This window comes from Lagopus leucura, unplaced genomic scaffold (genome assembly GCF_019238085.1).
Source record: "Lagopus leucura isolate 7727_CA_CO unplaced genomic scaffold, USGS_WTPT01 Super-Scaffold_100018, whole genome shotgun sequence".
Classification (NCBI taxonomy): Eukaryota; Metazoa; Chordata; class Aves; order Galliformes; family Phasianidae; genus Lagopus; species Lagopus leucura.
The window spans coordinates 4,225,214-4,241,235 of NW_024962272.1; the positions used below are offsets into that span (position 1 = coordinate 4,225,214).

General features: G+C 38.7%; 2 protein-coding genes across 3 annotated transcripts in view; both read right to left on the reverse strand.

The window, feature by feature from the left end:
• Window positions 1-359: 359 nt before the first annotated feature.
• CER1 (cerberus 1, DAN family BMP antagonist) lies at window positions 360-1,364 on the reverse strand. The gene is made up of 2 exons (XM_042877306.1): window positions 840-1,364; window positions 360-653 (listed from the first exon to the last, which is right to left on the reverse strand). Exons 1-2 carry the CDS (start codon window positions 1,362-1,364, stop codon window positions 360-362), a joined length of 819 nt encoding a protein of 272 aa, XP_042733240.1.
• Window positions 1,365-6,652: 5,288 nt separating this feature from the next.
• The window catches only part of FREM1 (FRAS1 related extracellular matrix 1), a 73,088-nt gene continuing 63,718 nt past the window's right edge, over window positions 6,653-16,022 (reverse strand). For both annotated transcript variants that reach the window (XM_042877502.1, XM_042877501.1), the window contains 2 exons: window positions 11,542-11,627; window positions 6,653-10,614 (listed from right to left, as the gene is read on the reverse strand). In XM_042877502.1, the coding sequence (XP_042733436.1) occupies window positions 10,415-10,614; window positions 11,542-11,627 (286 nt within the window). In that variant the 3' untranslated portion in view covers window positions 6,653-10,414. The remainder of the gene's footprint in view (window positions 10,615-11,541; window positions 11,628-16,022) is intronic.

Below are 16,022 nucleotides of genomic sequence, written 5' to 3' on the forward strand. Positions count from 1 at the left end.
CAACGCAGCATAAACTATCTAGTACTTTAGGTTTTTGCAGAAATAAACCACATTAGTTCTTCAGCTCTTGTCTCTTAGTGTGCTAAGATGTTAGGTATAGGAAGGATGGAAAACTTTTTAAGATTTATCTTGCTAAAATAAGGCTGTACCCATAAACCACATAATCTTGAGCAAGGAAATATTTGTTAAATTTTAAATAAAGTTGTTGTTGAAGCAGAGATGCAGTTTAAACAGAAAGTCTATGTCTTGAATATTATGGTGTAACTGTATGATGGAAGTTTTGTCTCACTGATTATTTTTTTCTTTTCTTTTCTTGGCAAATCCTTATAATCTGGGATTTCAGAGTTACCTTGAATGGGTTAATTGTGCTCAGGTACGTTTCCAAGAAAATCTGACTGTAGAGATTTAGGCAGAGGATCTTCTGTCTTCTGAGTCTCACAGTTACACTCTTCCACAATCATGACTTTTTTAACCACTGGGACAGAACTGGTACAGTTGAGATCCAAGTGCTTCATGGAAAACTTGGTGGGTAGGCATTTAGAACAAAAGGTGTAAAGGTGATCCTCTGGACCAGGTACATGAAAGGAACTACACTTGCCAAAACATAGATTATTCTGGATGATCACCTTCTCACAGTTCTCATGAGCAATATGCTGAAACAGAAAGCAGAATGAAATTCACAATAGTAGCAGTGATACATAAATCGAAGATAGTACTGAATCTTTCTCAGGGGCTAATGTTGCATATTCTGAAGTGGCCCTGTGTCTTAGCAAACAAACTAACCCACGTGTCTTAGATTGCTGATTATAAGAGGCAGGAGAGAAGACACCTGTTCTTACCTGGGAAAAAGGCAGGGTTCTGCAGGTTTCTTGGTGCATTTCATTGGTCTTGATTGGCAGAACAACCTCTTCAGAAGCTGAATTCTTCTTTAACATGAAATGGTCCCAGAATTTTTTGGCATCTTTCCTATAGGGAGGTTCAACCTCCCTCTTACTGGAGTAGTAGGATGGAGAGAAGTTTTCCACAGGAGAGATCTCTCTGGGTGCTGCCCAGTTTCTCAGATCTTGGTGTGCATAGAGTTCTGCATTAGGAAGGATGAATCTGGACATTTTTTTCTCCCCTTGCTTTTGACTGTCTCCCGCTGTCTGTGGAAATGCTATAAAAAAGCTTGGCTCTTCCTGGGTTTCCTTTACACCTACTGGGTTTTCCCCCACCAACTCATGAAAACTCTGGCTTTCAAGTAGATTTCTGTCCAAATAGAAAAGGCGCTGAAGTGGCCTTCTTTTCCTCTGCTGTGAATCTGACTGTGGCTCTGTGGCTCCAAGACACAGGAGCACTAGCAGCTGAAGGTGAAGCAGTGACATGATCCTGTTAATGCTATAGACCTGCTAAGGTGGCAGAGAGCACTGCGTGCTAGCTTTATACAGGAGCCTGTTGTCTGCTTGGGTTTGTGTGCTGAGAGGAGGGGACAGCTCAGAGGAGACCCTTGTGCAGTTAATTGCATTAATTTACTGAAGATTACAATTACGATAGTGGAGTTTGTGCTAATGAAATTGTTTTCAATCTGTATAATGTGTATTAGAAGTTCCTATCTAAAATCTAGTAGCCCAGGATGGCGTGGGAGACAGAGAGAATCAACAGGAGGAAATGTTTGGATAAGCCGTCTGGCTGAGGCCTAGGAATTACAGAAGCATTTGAGGTTGTGTATTAGCATGTTCAGTGTGGTCTGCATTGTTTATTTTGACTTTCCATTCCACAAAGCTAGAGACTGTCAAAACAGGGAGGATTATTTCATCGCTACAGGAAAAGGCAAACTGACTAATGCTTTCTAAAATATGAAGCTAGATGTAGAGATGTCAATCAGCTTGTGTTTTCAAAAGCTGCTTCTAATTTTGTTCTTTAGGATTTGGAATATGATTCAAGGCCTGCATCAGCACTGCTGCAAACTGGCAGATTTGTGCTTGCTCACCCAGAGGAACCCGGCAGAGAGCACTAACCCTAGATTGACCTCTTCTGCAGGAGTTTGGCAGATAGTGGAGTGCAGAAATACCACCAAATCAGAATAAGTTCCTGTTTTAGAAGCAGCACTCTAGATTCTCAAAAATAACACTTCTACTCCCTGTTCAGTCACCTCATTGAAGGCATACAGTAAAGTTGGCAAACAAAATGAGGATTTAAGTGAAATACTTTAGGAATTATTTTATTATTCTAGACTTGCATGTCTCACGTATATAACAACTATCAAACCTAAACTGAAGGCCACGTTTTTATAACTTATGCTTAACATCTTGTGTGAAAAAGGAGATATGTTAGTACAGCATGCTAAGGGAAGTGCTGGGAAAAAGATACTTTCCATAAACTTCTCAAACATTGTTCTCAATCCAAAAACACTAAAAAAATTCAGATAGCTTGCACTTTCAGTACTCTATTCTCTACAGATTCCATTTTCTAATGGAAAGTCAATTTCAGTAGGCTCTTTTAAGTTTGTAGCTAATTCATTCATTAATTTGAAAACTGAGCTAGTCTGTACCAGATTTATGAAATAATATGAGTGTGAGCCTATTTGTGCTTTGAACTCAGTGGAATGATCGTACTGGCTGTCAGCCACATATGTTATTGCCCTGTAGCTTCTGCCCAGGGAAATTTAATTCTGCCTTGGGTTTGGTGCCCTCCTGAAATCTCAGGTGTGCCCTGGGATGCAAGATTCTTACACAGCTGTTAAAAGTGAAATTGTAGGAAATTTTGGCACTGCAGCAAGACTACCTGTGAAGCATGCCTCCAAAATGTCCTTGCATCATATCTATATAAGCATGTACGGTATAAGAGAGTAAAAGCAGTGAGTCAGGAAGAACAATGAACTGTACAAATGATTGTAGATAGTTAATTAAGTAGCCTAAAATTGCAGTTTGAATCCTCACATCCTATTTTCATTGCCCAACAGGTCTAGCTGATATAAATGACGTTTGGGTCTAAAATTCCTCATATTTGGTACAGGTTGGTAGTAGTCCAGTATTATTCAAGGAATCACAGAATCGTAGAATGGCTTGGTTTGGAAAGGACCAAATCCCTTGCCACGAGCAGGGTTTACATTATCTTTGGACACTTTGTCTTTTTTTTCTTATAGTATTGTAGTTGCTAGAACATTACAAGACAGAGACGATACTGGAACTTGTGTATTGTATTATACTGACACAGAAGGGGTTGACATGTCTGTTAATGTCTTTAATGTTAATGTCTCTCATGGATTTTATTGTTTAAAACAATACATATCAGTTTTTAGCTCTTTGCTTCATAATTTAGAAGTAGAAAACTCAGTAAAACAGTTTAAATATTATTGCTTCTGGATTATAGCAATATGAAAAAGCAGTTATTTCTGTTTACTCTTAAGCTGTTTTTCACTTCCTTTGCCAGAAGTGTCTTTTTACCAAATCTGATCAAGTGGTGTACCAGCTCTCTATTTGAAAAGTCCACCTGTGATCTTGACCCTGTAATGCCTGTACTAAATTTTATCTATATACGCAAAACTTCACTAAGCATATAAACATATGTTTACAGATATGATCACAAAGTGCCCAAAGGGCCCAATTTAAAACTCCTTTTCAAAACTTTCTGAAAAACAATCCCATCAACTTCAAGGTAAAAGAGAGCAGACTTCTCAGTTCTTGGTGAAATTTTAACCTGATCTACCTGGAAGAAAAGGCATACATATAAGGTGTGTTTTATTATGTGGTTGAGGCATGGCATAGAGTTTCTGCCAGAAGCTTCTCTTTGTGGCATGAATATGAGTGAAATGATTTTATTACTGTAGCATATGGATGGTTCTTCCTAGCTCTTTGCAAAGAATAAACCAGGTTGCAAGCAACAAATATGGTGCAAATAATATAAGGATTTTACTGCCAACAATTGGATAAAAATTAAAATGATGATACTGGAATGAGTGTTCCAGACAGGTGTATCTGAAGTTAAATGGTGTGGATTACTGGTGCAGTGCAAACGTTAACAAGGAATGCATAATAACTTAGTAAGATGCATATCACAGAATCATAGAACCACAGAATCATAGGGGCTTGAAGGGACTTGTGGAGATCATTGAGTCCAACCCACTGTTAAAGCAGGTTCCCTGCAGTAGGTCACACAGGAAAGCATCCGGTTGGATTTTGAGTATCTCAAGAGGAGACACTACAACCTCTGGGCGACCTGTTCCAGTGCTCTGCCACCCTCAAGGTGAAGAGGATTTTTGTCATGTTTTTATGGAACTTACTGTGTTCCAGTTTGTACCCCTTACCACTTGTTGTGTTGCTGGGCACCATCAAAAAAGACCTGGCCCCATTCACTTGATTCCTGCCCACTAGATGTTTATAAGCATTGATAAGATTGCCTCTCAGTCTTCTGCAGGCTGAACAGCCCAGGCCTCTCAGCCTTTCCTCGTACAGAACATGCTCCAGGCTCCTACTCATCTTTGTGGCCTTCTACTGGACTCTCTTTACAAGTTACCTGTGTTTCTTGAACTGAGGAGCCCAGAACTGGGCACAGTACTCCAGATGTGGCCTCACCAGTGCAGAATAGAATGGGGGGATCACCTCCCTTGACCTGCTAGTCGTGCTTATTTTAACACACCCAAGAATTCTTGGTTGACCTTCTCACCCAAAAGGGCACACTTCTGGATTAGGAGTATATGTTTAGATGTTGCTTCTGCTGTGCTGTTCTATCCTATATCCTGCATCGTATAACAAGAAAGATGGCTCAAGAAAAATAATGCCAACAAATCACTCTGCAACCAATAATCAGAAAATAGAGCTCTGATCTCCTCTAGGTTAAGCCAGCTCTTTAGTTTTCTTCTTTACCTAATGATCTTCTTGGAGCCAAAAGCTGTGTGCCAGCTCTAGTTCCACTAGGGCCAGTACTCCGTACCAAGCTGTAGATATTTTTCAAAGGACAAATTTGGGACAAAATGGGTCCTAATACATCAGGGTGCAGTTTGTTCTATATCTGCACAAAGACTAAAGCTGCTTTGGAGTCAGCTGTGTGCACACCCATGCAGGTAGTAGGATCTGTCCTCAGCATCTCCATTCCTGCATGAGTCTGCTTGCACTATGGGAGGGCATTCCAGCTCAGAAAGCGAGTTAGGACAATCACTCTGAAGTTAAAAATAGCGAGTATTTATATGTCTGTTTGTGATGATATCAACTGCATAGAATAATAACTGACAACAATCTGAACTGGGCACATTATCATTATATCCACATACTGCTAATCTCAGATTTCTATGAAAAGCAACCCTTTTTGCATAAAGTATCCTTTATAAAAACTTGTTTTCCTGCCTGATTACCCTTTCATGTAAGCATAGGCACATGTTTTCACTGTGTTTTGGTTGCTGAAACTTGTGGCTAAATGGAGCAGTGTCTTTCAAGCAGGCTTTGATTTGTCTTCGTAGTCACATTTCATTCAGGACATTCTGCTTTCACTAGAAATAGTCACCATGAATGTTTGCCCATTTTTTAAAACACTGTCAGGCCTATAGATGATAAGTGCCATGCAAATGCAAAGTGGCATTATTCATTTGTTTCAGAGCTGGAGTTTATTCAGTCATTATGGACATAAACTGAGTAATTAGTTGCACTGCCAGTTGATGCCTAAAAATAATTCTTAGGCAGGGTTTGAATTACTTGCCTTCTGTTGAGCTAAATAATCTCATCATAGCGTGATTGATGATTAAATCATTAAAATGGATTTTATATTTTATAGTTCAGTATCCTATCATTTTAGAAACACATTCTATGCAGACAAACTTGTATCCAGATATATCTTTTACAGAGCCCATACGAAGACCTCAGAACTAATGAATTAGCACTATGCGGTTTACTCTCCAATTATTGCACTTATCAAAGAAAGCCATCTGTGGTCTTTGTTTTACTGAATTTCAGGGAAACAGATCACATACAGGCCTCGCGGGGAAGTTACAATTACGAAACCAAAAGGCTTTTATGAGATAAAATATGAAAGAACAGACAATAAATCTGTTTAATTTTGTACGTTCAACCTGGGTACTATACATTATGAACTTCACCTTTTCACTATTCAAAGTCCTCCGTTATGCTATTTCTTTCTTCCCTGATTTTATACCTTTCCATTCACATTTTCCATTTTCCATGCTACACAAACAGAGCTAGAATCCAAGTTTAAAACCGTCGCTACAATTTAGATGCAAAATGTTGTTTGTCTCCAGCAGAGCTGGGTTAAATTTGTTTTTTTATGTGCTGACTCATTGCTCCAGCAGAAATGGACAGTTCTAATTCTTAACCTGGAAGATTTGGGGCAGGTACCCACTTCTGAAGCACTTCCTGAATCATACCGGTACATGCCTACCAAGTAATTGACAGCATACCAAATTCTAAACTCAGGTTGAGGGGCCATATTTGACAGGTGCTTGATTGCCTTAGCTTGTCGTGCCATATGACTATGAGCCAAAGGGAGAGGGGAAAATTCATTCTTCAGGAAAATATGCCTTCCTTCTTGGATTTCCAAGAATAACTTGTAAGAGCTATGGTGATTCACTTTGACAACACGCAAAAAAAATGTTTTTAGCATAAGCCAACAAAAAAGATGCATGTATGCTTTATTTCATTAGTGTAAAAATGTATGAAGACTTTTCTGAAATTTTTGTCCATATGCATGATAATAGTAGCCTTTGTTTATTCTGTTTAGATCCAGTTATTTAGAGATCATTTTTCTAGACTTCTGTTGACTTCTCAGCTCTACAAAAATAAACAAATAGTAGTTAAGCAGTAGAGATAGAGTAAATATAGTTTGTTCATGATACAAATGTGCCTGACAGACTAATTCAGGAAAACATTCATACAAAAGAAGAGACAGAATTCAGAAATATCACAAAGTAAATAGGTATATTGTGCAAGCTCATTTCTTCTATGTTCAACTCTATGTTTTTTTTTATCATTAGCTAAAGAAAGAAGAAAGCAACCCTCTGCCCAAGGAAGTAAGCTGAAATGTATTTTCACCAAAATAATATGTTTCTGTTTGTATTAACATTACAAAATCAGGCCCATAACAATATATATAGCATTCTGAATACAGTCATTAGGATAGCACCAATCTTGTGATGTAAATAAGGCAGAATCACAATACTTAGTTAATCTATTTTTATAATTTTAGAATGGGTGGAGACTTGAATGCATTCATTAGGTTTAAGTGGCACAAAAGAGATCTGAAAAGCTTCACAGATTTTTTTCCAAACTAAAGCTTTATCTCTATGAAGTTAGTAATAACACACTCAAAACAGCTTGTTCCTAAGTTAATGAATCTTGGTCTCCCTGTGTTTGGTTGAATGTGGGGGACAAAGAAAGGTCTTTACTCCAGTTGCAGGATTACTTCAGAAGGTCTCCACTGACTGCAAGATCTCAGTAGTGTAAATGCACAAGAATTCAGATCAGAAAACATTGATTTGGAAAATGCTTCAGGGGCCAGTTGCCTAGAAATGTTTTACACAGCTGTCATCTTTGAGTTGTCTTCTCTGTCAAACTTGTTTGAAGTCGGTCAATAGATAAGATGTTTAACAGAGAGAGGAGGTGGTTAAAAGAAGCAGACAAATAAGAAGCTCACATTACATCATCATTCCCTTTGTAAAAAGCCGGCCTAAAGACTAAGCTGTTGCCTCTTAATTCTGAATTCTGTTGCTTTTGAAAGACATATGGATAGTTCCGATGAAGTAGTTCTCATGTTTATCCAGAACATCCATAGGTGAACACCAGAATTTACATGACTTGCACCCTCTCAAAATTACCCTGCTTATGTTGATCCCCTGAATGCTCCCTTCCCCCCTGAGTTTACTCAAAGTCCAATTTGAACAGTATTGAAGACTAAAAATGTTCCCAGTAACTTTTTAGGATTTTATTCTCTTTCTCATAGAGACATCACCTTCCTAATGCAACAGGAAAAAAAAAAAGTGACTTATTCGTGCTTTCCCTGTTCTGAGTTTGTTGTTTTCTTCAAACTCAGGCATTCTAATAAAAGATACAAAAATTGCTCAAAAAACATTTCATTTTTAAAGATTTTAAAATTAAAATTTATGAGTGCATGCTCAGAAGAGTTTGTTGTACTGAAAAATAATTCTGCAGCATTTCAGGTTAGAAATGTCCTTGTGGTATCATATGAAAGTTTTAGCTTTATTAATGAATACATTGTTGTAGATTTAATGAAAAAAGTAAACACATACATTTTGCAGAAGTAACAATCTGTTTCATAGTGAAGGTTTCATATTCTTCAAACACTTGAGTGTACTTTAAGAAAGGTATAATATAGAAGAACTATCCCCTCTTCAAAAACCTGAGATCTTTGATTTCTCAGTCTAGGCATTAGCCATTTATTACTTATTGGTCAAGTAACAAGAACTCTGTGGCCAAAATTCCCTCTCTGTTATGGTCATTCATTAAATAATTAGGAGAGGTATTTAAACAATGCTTATAATTTTCACAAAGATAGCACCAATAAACACAGCAGGAAATCCCAAAGAAATAAAAGTTTCTGGTTATCTTAACACGCTCTCTTAGTAGTTTTTCTAATTGTGATTCCAGAACGCAATCAGAGATCCCACATGTGCTTTACTGGACTCTTACTGGCAGAAGCGTCTAGAAGCTTGGCAAAAAGATAACAACAACAACAACAACAAAGTCCTGGAAATATGTTAGCTTGTATCTGTTGATATTAGCATTAAGGGTGATAGGATTCTGTCCACAGTGTTTTACATCTAAACTTGTGATGCACTTGTGCTTATTTACCATAGCAACTTCACAAAGGTCCTCACTAAATAGAAGGGTTGTCCAGCTACTGACATGCCTATTCTAACATACCATAGACAAGAAGGAGGGATAAATACAACCCTGAATGGTATCCTTCAGCTTAGAGAGGTGATTCTGCTGCATCTGTTCCCACACCAGACTTTGTGGAACCTTAGAAAGAGTTGGAAATGGTGCAGAAATGCAATTGGTTCAGAGGCTGGACAAATCGATGAACTTACAGAGGGCATGGACAGAATCCATTGCTGGCAGCAGGCAGGCAGACAGGAAGGCCGAGATTTCATATAGAACAGGGCAAATTCTCCATATGCTGTACCACACCACCTGTCACTCTCTCCTTCTGGGCAGAGAGAATGTTCGGGAGAAGTTGGTTTGTTTATTGTTTTTTTAGGAAGTTTAGGACTTGTTTCTGTTTTAACTCTGAGGCTGGCAGTAAGAAGGTCCTAAAACAAGTCTTTTGACAGGTCGAAGTGTTACCAAATGGGAAGTTACAGGCAGCTGGTTGGCTTTTTTTTTTTTTTCCTGTTAAATGCTGATTTTTAAGCCTTTCTCAGAAATAAATCTGGATTTTTTATTATTATTTTTAAAAACCTCAAATCCCTAATAAGGACTTAGATTAATACTTTTGAAAATCCATAGCTGCTTTAATATAATGTGCCTATCACAGTTACACTGTGTACACACATACTAATCCTATTGATGTTCATGTATCACTGAATATCCCATGATATTATTCTGGGATTAAGCTTCCGTATTAATTTTGTGTGCATGTGAATTATCCTTTGAGATAGCATTAGATCTAGAGAGCCCACATTATTTAATTACATTGCACAAATGATACCACCATCCTAGAACTCTAAAAAGCATTGCATGATTTTAGTCAGAATGTCAAACAACATGCAACTGCGTGTGAGAAGATTAATTTGGATCTGAAACTGTTCTTGGAAGGCCAAAAAAGTAACAAAAAAGCTTTGCTTGTATGGTATGCTATCAGTAAACCCTTCAGCGGTTACTCTTTTTGTAAAACACTGTAGTAGGGCATCCACAGAATAAGCACCATTGTTCTGATAGTGTCTCTCCCATCCTCACCCAAGAGAACTTGTTTATAGCCACTCAGCAGAGTCTGCTCTCGTGTTGGTCCCAAGTTGTCTTTCTTTCTCTGTGACTGCAGGACAAAACTGCAGTTTTCATTGCAATTTAATTAAACTATTTAAATTAAAGCCAATCCACATTCAGTCTTTAAGACTGAAACAAACTGACTGATGATGATGATGACTTTTCTTTTTTTTTTTAGTAAGTATGTTTACACAGAAATTTTATGTAGGCTGTCAGGCCTAGTTCTTTAGTGTGAAAACGTGAATGAATCAAGTGACAGATAGATGTATTTGGAAAGAGATCAAAGCCTTGACCAGTAAAGTAAAGTAAACTTGCTGTTTACAACTGACCTCTATTTCTTGGTAAGAGACCAAAGCATCTGGATCTCTGGCAGCATGTAAAATAATCTTTGGTGATAATTAAGATAGTTTTCTATCTGCATATCACTTGTCTGCAGATAGACAGAAACAAAAGGAAAGTCCACATGCTTTCACAGGGATCCCAATTTTTTACGGCTTTCTTGAACATATGTAGCTGTTCCGTCTGGCCTTCCTGCAGTCAGTTGCTTGCCATTTTCCTCTTTTCTGCACCACTACACAGTTGTTGCCTCTCTTTGGAAAGTGACTGGAGCCTCTTCTCCAGTTTATGTAGGTAACAGGTTCTCCTCCATTCCACTCCCAGTGTCCAGGATTGACTTGGTCATTCAGGCCTGTGTGAAATCAGTAAGGACAAATTAGTGGCACTCATCATCACTGCAGCCATATGCTAACAGAAGCAAGTTTTTTTGTCCTTCTGTTTAAATGGCATACAGTATTATGCTGCAAGAAAAAATAACATCTGGAGGAATACAAGTAAAATACACTTGAATATTTGTATGGCAACTAGATTCATCTGAATACAAGAAAATATCCTTTTCCTCATTGTTGGCTGAATCTAAAATACTTCCTTTCTTTCCTTGATATCTTGCATGATTATCATCTCGCAAATTTCTCTTTTGACACTGAAGAAGCCAAGCAAAATATCTTATAGCTTCAGACTTCATCTAGATTCCACGTGAAAATAAAATCCTTACAGATCTTTGTAAATTTTATTTACCTTTTTGAAAGCATATTAGTTAACACATCTTAAAACATGCATTTTCACTTAGCTTCTGAGTTCTTAAGACCAAAACGGGTGGCATATTTTCAACTATGAACTGTGTTCTTAGCTACAAGAGATTACCATCAGAAATTTGACACAATGGGTTTATAGTCTTTATTCTCATCAGAGGAGTTTATTTCCATCAGATTAATAGAATCATTATACCATTAAACATGATTCCAATTGACTGCAGTTTTTGAAGTTGGTACCTTTGATTTTCTAACTAGCTTTAAAATGGAAAAGGTTTCAAGGCAAAAAGCACTTCAGCAATAGTGAACTTCAATAAACTTTTCTTCTGATAAAAAAATAAAAATAAAACAACCAGGTAATTGATGGATTTTGGTTTTTAGTTGATCTGAAATACCAGAAGACACAGAAATATGACGCTACATTTGAAACCTGGGCTTAAACCTTTATTGCAGTTTCTTCTTTCCAAAGTGCAGAGGAACTGTAAGGTTCTGAGGAAACAGACTTTATTGTCAGCTGATGTACTTGCCTATCCAAAAGGGCTTCCTCCCACTGAAGTCCCACAACCACTGCATGTGTCGTTCATTAGCCACACTTGTGAGGCTCCCCAGGTATCTAGGATCAAAAAGAGAGGATGAGAGTGACAGACATCTCCCATGGACTTACCAACAAGAAGTACTGATTCTAATATAAAGCACATACCTGAAATTTTACAGGAAACTCAGTACTAGAAGGAAAGAATAATTGTATTTAGTGTTACTTGTAGAAGAATTGAAGTAATGACTTATGCCCCTTTGTACAGTGGGTTCATGACTCCACTTTGTGCAAGTACTTTGTGCAAGGCCTGCAGGACATCTGCATATTAGCCCTCATACTGTGTGCAATCATGTCTGCCCTGCACCAAGAACTACATAGTAAAATGCCCCACCAAGAGCCTCCTAAGTTCTGGCACCATCAAAGAACAAAGTGTAGAGAACCTTACTGACATTTCCTGTTCACAGCTAAATGTGTGGTGAGATGGTCTCAGAAACACAAATGGTACACTGACCAAGCAGAACAGTAGTTAGAAGCATCCTGATAGGGATCAGGCATTGTGCACCCCTTCATGGAACAGGCTCCCCAGGTTCCACTGGCTGATTGCAGTGCTGTCCTGCCAGCTCCCTACAAAGGCTTTGACCAGGCTTCTTGGCAAAGTTTAGCACATACTCTCCATTCCCTTATGTCACGAGAGTGGCATGTTTCCACTTCTCTAAGCCCAACCACCATGTCCATCTAGCAAGTTTCCAGTGAAAAAGGAACTAAACAGTTATTTTGGCAGATGATCTTGGAATGTTTTGACTTCTTCTTCCCCCCCAAAAATATCCAGGAAAGCAGAGCAGTTTACTCAGGGCGTGCTCCCAGGATAACTGGTTCAGTAGCAGAATACCACTCCCCTTTGCAGTGGCCGTGGTCTACCAGTTACTGAAGCTGGGGCTGAGGATGAATTTGCCTAGCAGCCTCTGTGGTATTGCCATTAACTAAGCGAGAACAATAGAGCATTTTATCTGTCTGCTACTTAAGAACAATCAAAGCACCAGAACTTAAGTCATTTGCTTTAGATAAGCGTCGTTTATTCCTGTTGTTCCAATTGCTTTAGGAAAACTAAAAACAAACAAAAAGTGTCAATTTGTATCACCGACTGTATATAATATTTTATATACAGAGGTGGTTTGAGCATTAACAGTTTCAGACTTTTACTTCAAGTACCACAGAGACTTCAGCATTGTGAAAGCACTGCAATAATTATAATGCTATCTAATCTTTTCTCCATAGGAGTGCTTTCTAAATACAGTCTGAGAAACACACGGCTGAAGGGAGAACAACCATTCTAATTGTTACACCTAGTCAGGGGTTTTGCTGTATTGTAGGGAAATGAAAGCAGTTCTGAAGGACAGAAAGACATTGAGATTTTGGAAAGGGTCCAGAGGAGGGCGACTAAGATGATCAGGGGGCTGGAGCACCTCCCCTATGAGGACAGGCTGAGGGAGTTGGGCTTGTTCAGCCTGGAGAAGAGAAGGCTGCAGGGTGACCTCATTGCAGCCTATCAATACCTGAAGGGAACCTACACCCAGGAGGGGAGTAAACTCTTCAAAAGGGCTGATAACAGCAGGACTAGGGGAAATGGATCCAAGTTGAAGGAGGGAAGATTTAGGTTGGATGTTAGGGGGAAGTTCTTTACTAGGAGAGTGGTTAGGCCCTGGAACGGGCTGCCCAGGGAGGTTGTGGATGCCCCGTCCTTGGACGTGTTTAAGGCCAGGTTGGACGGGGTCCTGGGCAACCTGATCTGAATGTGTATGTTTGGTGGCCCTGCTAGGCAGGGGGGTTGGAACTACATGATCCTTGGGGTCCCTTCCAACCCGGGTGATTCTGTGATTCTGTGATTCTGAAGTACCACTTAGGATAATTTTACTAACCTGTACCTTTAGAGATTCAGACATGGGAAATGACAAGATAGTCACAGCATCACAGAATTGTAGGGGCTGGAAGGGACCTCTAGAGATCATCAAGTCCAGCAACTTTCTGCAGGCTGCTCAAGTAGGCATCCAGGTGGATCTTGAATATCTCCATAGAAGGAGAATCCACAACCTCCCTGGGCAGCCTGTTCCAGTGCTCCATCACCCTCACTGTGAAGCTCTTTGCAATATTGGTAAAGAACTTCCTGTGCTCCAGTTTATAGTCATTCCTCCTTGACCTGTCCTCACAGACTGCTGAAATGAGGTTGGCCATGTCCCTTTGACTCCCACACTTAAGAGACTTATAAACATTAATCAGATAATGTTATTTATGGAGTTGTATACATCTACCATCTTCATAATATGAATTACTCCAGAGAGGATATCATACTGCTTCATAAATTTTTTAAAAAAAGAAAAAGAAAAAAGAAAAAAAAAATCAACAAGCAAAACCAAATCACACCAGTGATTCCTGTGCTAAGTCAGTTAGTTACTATTAGTAAATTAGTTAGCTATTAGTTTAGTAAATTAGTTAGTTATTATTAGTAAATTATTCCTTTGTGCTTCAAAAGTTATATGCAAAACACTTAGCATGAAGACTTTCCTGATTTTACATTAAATTAAGCAGTACACTTAAAGCAGCTTTGTACCACTTTGATAAATTGAACTTCTGCAAAAGCACGCTCAACTAGTTGTGGAGATCTTCACAGCCTGGAGGACACCTGGTACAAACTGCTTCAGTAAATTCACATCCCAAACTGACAGTGAAGGAAGGGGGAAGTGTCTGAAAGTCTCTGCTCTCATTAACCCAGGCTTTTGTTTGACTGCCTGGGGAGTAATCCTGGTGCCTTGAAATAGCTGCCTAGTGTTGCTTCTGACACCTCTTGGTATTCAAAACATTCAGTGGAGATTGGTAGACATGCTGTAGAGCTTACAGCAGCCCTACATTTTTGGAGTGGCTTTTGAAGGTCAGACAAGACACCCTCAGCCTTTAAAATGTCTTTAGATATCTGAGTCATCAGCACTAACGTAGGTTAAATCACTTGGAGGACTAAGCACTGCGTTAGCAGAGGAGAGCAACAGGGTCCATCCTGCTTTGCATCATGCAGTGCTGAGTTGTCATGAAGGATCTAACCATTGTGGTAGTATGGCTCTTCCTTCCTTCCACAGAGAACAAAAGAACAGCTCCTTCCTTAATAAGCTGTTTGTAAAGGATCAAAAATTGGATCATACTTAGATTCTCAATAAATATTTAACTTCAGGAAGATGAAGGCATGATTTGACTAATCAGGCAGAACAAGCAACAATGGATTCTGTCTCTCCAGTGAAGAGAGTGCTCCCTCAGTGGCAGCAGTGAAACTGTCTCCTGTCAGTGAGTCCTGCTGCCCTGATGCCTGTAGAAACAGTGTTCCTGTGGTATAAACAAGAACTGCAGCATAAATGACCAAAATGGCTGCTGAATCAGGCCGCTTTGTGATCACTGAGCCATAATATCCCTCAGATGCTTCTCTGCACATTGTCAAGTCTCTTCATCCATAAGAAACAAAACTAGAGGAATGAATTTGCTTTTCTCTCTAATGTATTGCAGGAGGTTTTGAAATGATGTAAGGTTTTCAGAGCAGTGAGCTGAGTTGTTTTCAATTTCACTGTCACCATGGCACACAGCAACTTGAGTGAAGACAAGCACATCTTTTTGTTGTCTTTTACCTTTGCACATGGAAACTGAAGACTGGTATGCCTCTTGTAACAAATGGATGCAAAGCTCAGTGATGCAAAATGCAGCAAAAGAAGCCCAAACAGGTCTGCATAACCCCATGTGCATACACAGTTACATCCAGACTATAATTGAGAACAAAATAAATCAATAACATTACTTTCACTGAATAGTTTGGTCTCAAGTCCATCAACTTGGGATGAGAGTGTTTTCTTTAAAAGAACAAATGGCTGACTGATTAGTTGCAGACTGTTACAGCTTTAACATTGTGCTTTTCTCCTGTTTTATATACTATCAAAAGTTTAGCAACAAAATTGAATAAGAATTGAAAATAACATATTTTTTGTTTAAATAAGAATTATTCATTTTCAGTGAAAAGTAGCTGATATTCTGACTGTCAGTTCTTTTTTTTATTATTATTATTTTTTGATTCAGTATCTAATGTTTGTATGATATACTAAAAACAGAGGAATGACAATCATGCCGATCTCATTTTCTTGTTGGAAAACACCAGTCATTTAAATGTCAACAGTGGAAATATTAGGAATATTAACTACAGAAATTACCAGAACTGGGAGGGGTGGATGATGAGGGTTCAGAGAGGAGAGCAAAAGCACAAAATAAGTATTAAGTTATCTTCTAGCAACACTTTTAAGTGTGTGCCTGGAGTCACACTTTTGTAAATCAGTTCCAGGTGGAGGTCAGGAGTATTTCATTTACCATGATAAAACTTCCCCAGTCTGTGGTAATCTGACATTAATTAAATTGTCACTGCCCTAGGATTCATTTGCTTGGGGATTGTGA

Bases quoted from the DNA above. Each gene is read 5' to 3' on its own strand.
- CER1 (XM_042877306.1), bottom strand. From the start codon at position 1,364: ATGTCACTGCTTCACCTTCAGCTGCTAGTGCTCCTGTGTCTTGGAGCC. The intron at 654-839 runs GTAAGAACAGGT...TTTCTGTTTCAG, and splicing joins GAACCCTGCCTTTTTCCCAG to CATATTGCTCATGAGAACTG.